This window comes from Chenopodium album, chromosome 24 (assembly GCF_948465745.1).
Source record: "Chenopodium album chromosome 24, dcCheAlbu1.1, whole genome shotgun sequence".
Classification (NCBI taxonomy): domain Eukaryota; kingdom Viridiplantae; phylum Streptophyta; class Magnoliopsida; order Caryophyllales; family Amaranthaceae; genus Chenopodium; species Chenopodium album.
In genome coordinates, this window is record NC_137857.1 from 9789160 (window position 1) to 9798955 (window position 9796).

Below are 9796 nucleotides of genomic sequence, written 5' to 3' on the forward strand. Positions count from 1 at the left end.
ACCCTATAACCGTAACAAAGTAACTCTTATAACACTTATCGAGTAATGTAATACCCCATATTTTTATACGATTTATAAGTTAATTTAATTTTTTGTCTTATAGACATATTTATTGATTACTGAGTAAAAGAGAATTATTAATTTCTATTTAAATACTTAAAAGGTTGATCTAAATAAAAACCCATCAATAATTTTTATTTTTTGAAACAAGTTGGCGGGAATTATTATTGCAAATCAAAACCCATCAATAAATTCATTTAAATGGTTTTGGAAGCATTTAATTGATATATTTTATGTTTTAACAGGAATTTTTATAATTTAACTTTGGGGCAAGTATTTAATTTATAAAGGAATTTTAAAGTCAAAAGGATTTAAATAAAGTCAACAACTAGTCTGAGTTGGAGAGAATTCATTAAGGGCAAATAGGAAATAAAATAGAAGGATGGTGGTTTTTGGGAGAGACATAAATACTCGATCACCTCATGGCAAAAATCAAATTTGTCCCAAGGTGAAAAATACCCAAGAGGTAAACTGTCTCTCTTCTCTTATTTTCTCTCCTCTATTTTCTACTCGCTCACATCACACGCACGCGACACCACACCACCACCACCCCCATACTTGCCATACTAATGCTTATGAATTTAATTTGAATTCGCAATAATGGCTTTAAGATCATATGAGATCTTATGAATTTAATTTGAATTTGCAATAATTCAATTAAATTCGGATGGTAATAATGACTTGAAGGTCTGATGGAGTACATTGGGGCGATTGGGCTTGCAATAATAAGTTGTACGTATTACATGCAACCGTCACATTGATAATTTATTTGTTAGACTTAATTCGAAAGAGCTAGGGATAAGGCACACACTAGCCAAGATGTGAGATTATGAATTGAAATTAAATGAAGACAAATTGACAACATTGAGTAGTAAGGTTATAGGTATGTAGGGTAATGTGAGTATTACATTGAATTATTTGAATATAAACACATATATATCAATCCATCGATCATATCATTCTTATGATCGATCTTTATGATAGATTGATAGGCAATGATAGCAGTGATAGATGTTAGACCAAAAAAAATTGGGGCTAAGCGGCCTAGGCCATGATTTGAACTGGTAAAACTGTGGAAACCTAACCATTGAGATATGACATTTTATACTTCGAATCAATATTTAATGCAATATTTCATTATGCCTAATAAAAGCTTTATAATTAAGGGGTGTAGTCAAGCCCCTAGCCTATGAGCCTTAATGAAGGGCCTTAATCAATTCTCTTCAATACCATCTAATCACCTATCTTATGGAGAATAATATTTATGATGATATGTTGCATTGTGACGTTGTGTTAAGAAAAAGATAAAAATCAAAATTATCTTACATAGTACTACATAGTAAATAGTAATACACAAAAGAATTCTTACAATCAAACATTTATTTCAACATCAAATAAAGATACACATTACAATATTAATAAGCTTAGGCATAGTTAACAGTCTGACATAAAAGACTGGTAGCTAGCCAGCAATAACACCATTCTTTAATCAAACCATACAACAACAAACCAAGTATTACATACATAAGATCTAGAATTCCATCATTTATTCAATCCATGCATAGAAAATTATACTATTATCAAGCATTATTCATGCATGCATATAGATAATATTAATTATATAATAATTAATCTTTGAGATGATGCTTTTCGATATCCCTAGTGACATGAATACAGAAGTCCATAATTTTGGTAGGGTAGGGCCCATCATCAGCAATTTTTTCAAACTCAGCAACCCACATTACTGCAGTAGTTTCACCTTTTGGAACAACATGAATGCCAAAACTTATGCTCTTGAATTCCTTAAGAAGATCTCCTTCAATGACTTTGAATCTCACTGATTTTTTCTCTTCATCTATGGCCTCAACTACTTCCTTTGCAACACATTTTTTCCCATCTGTAATTCATATATGCATGAAACATTAACTATTATTAATCTATGATGATCGATATTGATGTATAAACATGCAATGCAATAATACATACAAGAATCACAAAAAAAAGATGGACGGATGCATGAATACACATAAAATTCGCCTAATTTACACTAATATGAACTTATTACCATAGCTTCTTTACACCTAATAAACTTGCAAGAACTTATTTTAGTTGGAATCCGAACTTGAGTAACCCTTATCAGAGCTTATTTTTCTTGAACTTATCTTTTCTGAATGAACAACTTACCTAAACTTATTTATCCTAAAATAAGTGAAACTAAGGTAAATTATTGCACATACCCCTAAAATATATAGAAGTAAATTGGACAATTTAAATCATTAAATGGTTGGTGTTACTTGAACAAAAAGTATATACAAGGCGACATGGTGATTTTATCAAAATTTTCAAATATTTAGTTCTAGTTTATTGGAGATGGAGTTTATCTCCATTACAAATGAAAAGTTTTTAAATTCAAACTAATAGGTGCGCGGTTGGATCAACTAGCTAGCAAAGGAACTTGTTCCCTATCAACTAAGGTGTATACAGTTCAAAACATGGGAACACAACACCATAGGAGAGTTTTCACGCCATTTGATATCTGATCAAGTCAAAATGTCAAACTGGAATTAATTATAAGATTCGAGTAGGCTCTAAATTGTCAGGTATCCTTACAATATAAATAAAGTTGTTAAATTGCAATTCGCGTGCTCTGAACTTAGATATATTATCTTATGGATTTATGTTAAGGGATCGGATATTCTTAATTAAGTATGTCCGTGAGCATAAAATGACATTTACATAAACGTATATATGTTTAATTTATCATTAAATCACCACAAAAATAAAAGAAAAAAAAAACTAATCAATTCATGAAATTTTTTATAAATTTCTCTTTAGGATTCCCAATTTTTCAGATTCACCACCTCTTCTATAGGGTTTCATTTTATTTTATTTTTTTAAATTTTTAATTTGAGTTAACAACAAAGCTACCGGTAAACAAATATTTTGTTACATTAATCTAAACATTGTATCTTTCTATAAATAGCTATTTGAATGATTTCCATATATACTTTATCACTATGCAACTATGCCAAAAAGATTATTACATAGTACAAATTACAAAAGTACAAAAGTAATCAGCATCATAGGTCATTCAATAAACCATGCTCTTTGGGTATCAATTAAGAATATGTTTTAACACAATACATGGAGTATCAAATATCAATATGAAAGTAGTATAAGCAAGCCCTTACAACAGAGAACTCCAAGTTTATAAAGTCGACAACATACTATATACTACCTCTATTTCTTATTATGTGCAACAAAGGAATATTTTATATCTCATAAATATTACCCCTTTGTTGCAATAATAAGAAACAGAGATAGTATATGACTATATTGAATCATATTAGCTTATTTAATATCAAAATACTTGTGATTTAAGAAACAGATTAGATTAGATAAATAAGAAGTTTAATCAAATAGCGTGAAAGCTAGTAAGAAGGGCGGGTTGGGTCTTTATTACGGCTTTGATTCATTTTTATTAAGTTGATCTGATCCTAACCTTTTTCTAATCTCTTCCTTAATTGCACCCCAAAAGATTATGTTCATAGTGAAATCAAACAATTAAAGATAAACAATATTAATAGTAGTAATAAACAATATGAGTTGATGCCATATTGTCATAGATAAAGCATTATAAAGTACTTATATATGATTGTTTCAAAAAAAAAAAAAAAGTACTTATATATATATGATCATAATATATATGATAGGTTATAGTGTAATTTAACGATAATGATAATGATAACATTATATGATATCGAGTTGATGGATTAGGGTTGCGTTACCAACGGTATAGTTCCATATAATGATGGAACCAGGCTTGCCAAATTCACCCTGATGGACGTCACAACCATGAATTTTGTCAGGGACGATTTTGGAGACGTGGTGTGGCTTCTTCCCAAATAGTTCATGAAATACATCTCCATGACACTTGATATCAACTTCAATTTCAAGCTTTCCTGTTACTCCCATACTTGAAAAATACTCTAGGAAATCAATTATAAATTTTATTTTAAATTTTGAGATACAAATATGGCTTATAGAAGGACCTTATTTATAGATGGTTGGCAGACCATTGCACGCACCACCCTTTAAATAAAAAACAAATAAAATAAAAGAAGGATCAAGAATAATAATAATTGTATCCTAAAAAACAAAAAAAAAATAAAAAAAAAATAAAAAAAAAATAAAATAAAATAAAATAAACCTAATTATTGTTCCATGCATAGTGAATACTAATACTTCGTAGTTGTTTTGTGCAAAAAAAAAAAAAAAAAAAATACTTCGTAGTTGTTAGTAACTACTACTCCTAATAAGTAATTTTGTCACCTTATTATCATTATTATTTTTTATTACATTTTTTTTTTCAAACCCCGTGAATCATGTGCAGATTGTGTACCAAATCTAGTACTTTTTGTCTCCCTATCTTATTTAAGTGTCTCATTTTGACTGACATATTTATCAACGCGTTACTTTAATCACATATATTTTTAATTAACAATCTATCTAATATATATATAAATAAAGTAGGCATTTTTGGAGAGCATTCGGTGCGCTACATAAGATTAGGGCTTATTTTGTCCAATGAAAAATTAGATTAATAATTTATTTTAGAATTAATAAATTTACTCGCCACTTAACCAAAAGAGACGAAAAAAAATTAAGAATTTTGACACATAGGTAAAAACATCGAATAAAGAATAATTAAATTTTAAATTATTTTTAAAAACCAATAATTATCTTCTCACAAAAAAAAAAGTAATATCTTTTTTACATTTATAGATGCAAATTTTTGATCGCAAATATCTTTAATCTCTCCCTAGCAAATATTATAAAACTTTGATTTTAATATTGTACTCATCGAGACAAAAAAAACTAAATCTTAGATGACTATTTTCCCATAATTTTTACAGAAAATCTTGCGTGGACCTGGTTCACAATAATATTATTGTGGACCTAAGGTTTATACACACGTAACTGGTATTATATTCAACATAGTGACCCCTAATTTTAATATAGTAACCTTATTTTTAACATAGTAACCTTTTTTAAAAACTTGTGTGACCATTAATATTATCCTGAACTTAAAGTACGAAATTATGTTGAATAGTGACCTAATTTTAATATAGTGATCATTATATTCATATTGACCATTATATTAAAAATATCATTAAAAAAATAACCTTTTATAACTTTTAATGTCACACTAACTTTTATTTCAACATAATAACCTTTATTTTAATATAGTGGCTTTTTTTTTATTAACAAAACAATCAAATTGTCTCTAATGTTAGTGGTCCACAATAAATTAGTGTGAACTAGGTCCATTTAAGAATTTGTATAATTTTTCATAGTTAAACAATTATATAGTACATGAGACTAACATTTTAAACAGAACGAGTATATTAAATACACACATAAGCAAAAGACTTATTTTGGTCAATAAAAAAACAAGATTTGTCATTACATTTTTGAATTAAAAATTTAACTTGTCACATAAGCAAAATTAGTGAATAAAGTTTGAGATTTTAAATCCAAGCATCACGTAAAATAAATAAAACAACAAAAGATAACAATAGTGTTAAAATTAAAAAATTATCTTATGATATTAAGAATTTTATCCATAAATCTAATGAATGATCTTCATAAATATACAAAATTTTAAATTAAATTAAAATGATTTACTAGAACCGTGCATCGTACGGGCTAACATCTAGTAACTATAAATTATAAAAAGCTAATATTTGTATATTATAAGTTAAGGCAATTAAATAAGTATTTATAATGACTATATTTTATTATATTATACATTTAACTATATTTTATTAATAAAATTTCTTTTCTTCTTGTCAAAAAATCATACGTATAAAACATTAAAACATAAATATTGGTTAAAAAAACCGAAAGGAGTACTATAGTAGGAGTATTACGTAGCTTAAATTATCAGTTTGTGTGGAAAGTGGAGAATATTATTGAGATGAAAATTGTCCTAATTTTCGTGTATTTTTCCTCTACACAAAAGAACATAAAAATTACAAATATTCATGGCATTGCCATCCAGCCAATTGACATAAGTATCCCGAATTGTTTTAACAGGCAGATTATGACAGTAACTGAAAAAGATTTTAATTACTCCGTAGTTTGCATGATTACATTGGTTTTGTTTGTTTGAATATAAAATCAATACTTCATATGTGCAATTTATATGTGCAATTTGTCTAATGATGATATGAAATGTCTGTATAAGAATTACGAGTATTAAATATTTTTCCCTTGTAATTCATTTTTGCTTATACATCGTACATATATATTTTCTCGTTCCTCTGGCCTACTATTGCAACATGGAGGTTGGATTAGAGCTGTCAAAAGCTGACCCGATCCGAAATACCGACCCTAACCCTAACCCGTCTGAACCCGAAAAAAATAGTGACCCGAACCTGACCTAACCCGACCTGAAACCAACCCTAGACCCGAGTTGACCCGAGTATTTGAGACCCAAACCCGACCATGAACCGACCTAGAAAGGACCCGACCCGAATGTGACCCGTAAATTATTGACCTGAACCGAACCCGAGAATGACCCAAACCCGATTTAACCCGTCAAAACCCGAATTCAACCCGACCTGTTACTAACCCGATCCGAGGTCAACTCTACCCGTTCCTAACCCGACTCGAATTTAAACCCGACCTATTACAAACTCGACCCGAAATCAACCCGACTTGTTATTGACCCGACCCAAATTCAACCCGACCCGAATTTAAACTCGATCTATTACTAACCCGAATTTTAGAATTTAGGAGTTTTCAGGATAAAAAGAGTACTCTGTATTGACTATTGAGTTTCAGGCTTTTTTTCAATTTATTAACATGGATTCCTTGCATATGACCTTCGTGGTGTATTGCTTGCAAGTGAATTATTGGTCTTTGCCTCTTTGGAGATTATAGTCATTATCATGCATACTCATGTCCAACTATATTTTTCTCTTTAAGTTGTTGGTTTCTTGAACTAATTGTATTTGAATTATTGGTCTTAGGAAATTATTGTCATTTTCATGCATATTCATGTCCATATCTTTCCCTAAGCAGTAGTGGTGTATTGCTTGCAAGTGAATTATTGGTCTTTGCCTCTTTGGAGATTATAGTCATTATCATGCATACTCATGTCCAACTATATTTTTCTCTTTAAGTTGTTGGTTTCTTGAACTAATTGTATTTGAATTATTGGTCTTAGGAAATTATTGTCATTTTCATGCATATTCATGTCCATATCTTTCCCTAAGCAGTAGTGATAGAAGACCTGAACAAAAATTGCAGCAAAAGATAATAGCACAGCTGCATAGAGTAATCGGACCAATATTTATCAAACTTGGATACAGATTTTCAGAAGAGGAGTGAAATAGAGAAGAGTAAAGATAGGAATTTATGTGATGAGCCGATAGAAAAAAGAGTAAACTTGTACTAATAGAAAAATGTTACAATATTCAATGCGTCTTCTGTTGGCCACATCATGTGACCACTTGTAAATTAAGAAAATAACTCCTATAACACTGACCGAACAACCCTTGTAATTATAGTAGAAAACTAGCATATATATTGTTCGTGCGATGCACGGTTTATAAAGCAACTTATTAATTTAATCGAGCAACTCCTATTAATTATAGTAGAAAATGGTAATTGAGAACCGGTTTAAAACCCCTAATGGAAAGTGAATTTGAACCGCTTGGGCTTGGGGGGCATCCCATTGCCCCTTTAAATGAGAAGTAGTTTGGCTCCAAACCACTTCCCAAATTCCCATAATAATAATAATAATAATAATAATAATATTATTATTATTATTATTATTATTATTATTATTATAAAAATATCAAAAAACCTACAAAGTCAATCAATTTACAAGAAATTGGTGGGGAGCCGAGATACAATCTGGGCCCCTACCCCTCTAGCTATAGCGAACCCGATCCTGCTGAAGATGTGAGCAGCTGCACGAGCACCAATATCCTGAGTCTTAGCGAACGCCTGAACCCGCTTCAGCAACGCAACAATATCCTTCTCTAATTCCCCCAACGAAGAAAAGGAGAAAGGAAGAAAACCATAGCCAATAGCCCTGCAACGCGCACCATACTTGCCCCGCTTCCGCTGAGCCGCCGCAGACACAACACGACTAGGAGCGAAGTCAGACAACCCCGACTGTGTCAAAGGTGAAGACCCCGTCAAGTCAACACATACATCAAGGCCTCTATCCCAGGAATAAAGCAACACATCTGCTGGTCGAAGAGCCTCGTCGTTCCCTCCAGTCAACCCAACGTTAACCTCTTTTCGAGCAGAAATCCCAGATCGAAAACAAATATCAACAAGGGTATCACGAACAACGTTGTGCCGATGTTTAATACCCACCATCCCAGCACAAGATACTGCATGATCCCCATAAATATCCCCATCAAAAACCCTTGAGCAAGCAGAACACGGTGGTGAAACGGAGAATAAAGGAACATCCAACCGGTAGCAAAGAACACTACGGTAAGTCTTACCATTCATAGTCTGACCCAAATCCGATATTGGGACCGTCCGCAACCAGGCCGAAGAGTGATCCCCATGTTGGGACTTCCATAAGGCAACTTGTCGCGGAAATATGGAGAAAGAGGAATCCGCAGATGCAGCGACCTTCGTGAAATATATATCCGCCAATTTCTTCATGAGTCTGGGGGCAGCGATCTCACTAGGGTTACTTAATAAGGTCGGTCTCCGCAGTCCTGTTAAAAAGACTAAGAGCTCCATCGAAGGCCGGTCCCGAACCAACTATACCAGAATTGCGAAGAAGCGTAGCTTGAAGACCAGAAGACTGCAGACGCGACGCAAGGAAAGCATAGTGTCGAACATCACCTGCCGAATAGACACCCAAACCACCATAAGCAAAAGGTAATAAGGTGGCAAGTCGCCATTGCCAATCACCAAAACCAAGCCTCGAAGCAGTTACAATGCGCTCCAAAGAAGGCCGAAGGGCCACGTCAAAAGAAATTTATGCCGTTTCAAAAAGACAAGGAGGACAAATGCGCATAGCAAAGTAGAGTTTTGAAACCCTCGTACACGCACGAAGAAGCAACAACTCGCATTGGGGATCATCGAGCTTAGCAACAACATCCATTAGTACAATGGTCTTCGACACTCTCTGTGAAACAAGCTCACCACAGAAAGAGGAATCAGCACTGACGGGACTATTATTATTATTATTATTATTATTATTACTACTACTACTACTACTACTACTACTACTACTACTTCTATATCTCAAAAACAAAAGTTATAAAACCTACAATAAATTAGTGGGAAGCCGAGATACAATCTGGGCCCCCACTCCTCTAGCAATAGCAAAGCCTACGTACCCTAGTAAAGATATGAGCTGCAGCACGAGCCCCAATGTCTTGCGTCGTCGAAAACCTCTGAATCCGCTTCAGCAACGCAGCAATTATTATTTTTCCTTTTTTCACTTAAATTAATAAGTGAACACTAAGCATATGAATGAACATAAAAATTTTAATTAATCAATTGGTGTAAGATTACATTTTCATCCAAAACAAAGAAACAGAATAATAATAAAATCTATAATATTTGTAGCTTGTTCTCGTTTTTGAAAGCGGAATTCAATAACTGCTTCCCATTTGGGGCAGCTCAATTACTTTTTTCTACTAATGTATTACTGGCCGACTTAGTAACTCCTATAGCACTAATGAAATAA

General features: G+C 32.2%; 1 protein-coding gene across 1 annotated transcript; it reads right to left on the minus strand.

Annotated features, from left to right (window-relative positions):
* Positions 1 to 1377: 1377 nt before the first annotated feature.
* LOC145611574 (MLP-like protein 43) lies at positions 1378 to 4073 on the minus strand. The gene is made up of 2 exons (XM_081666914.1): positions 3849 to 4073; positions 1378 to 1957 (listed from the first exon to the last, which is right to left on the minus strand). Exons 1-2 carry the CDS (start codon positions 4033 to 4035, stop codon positions 1689 to 1691), a joined length of 456 nt encoding a protein of 151 aa, XP_081523040.1. The 5' UTR covers positions 4036 to 4073; the 3' UTR covers positions 1378 to 1688.
* Positions 4074 to 9796: the final 5723 nt, after the last annotated feature.

Coding starts and splice junctions, on each gene's coding strand:
- LOC145611574 (XM_081666914.1), bottom strand. CDS start 4,035: ATGGGAGTAACAGGAAAGCTTGAAATTGAAGTTGATATCAAGTGTCAT. Junction 1,958..3,848: donor TATATGGAACTATACCGTTG/GTAACGCAACCC, acceptor TATGAATTACAG/ATGGGAAAAAATGTGTTGCA.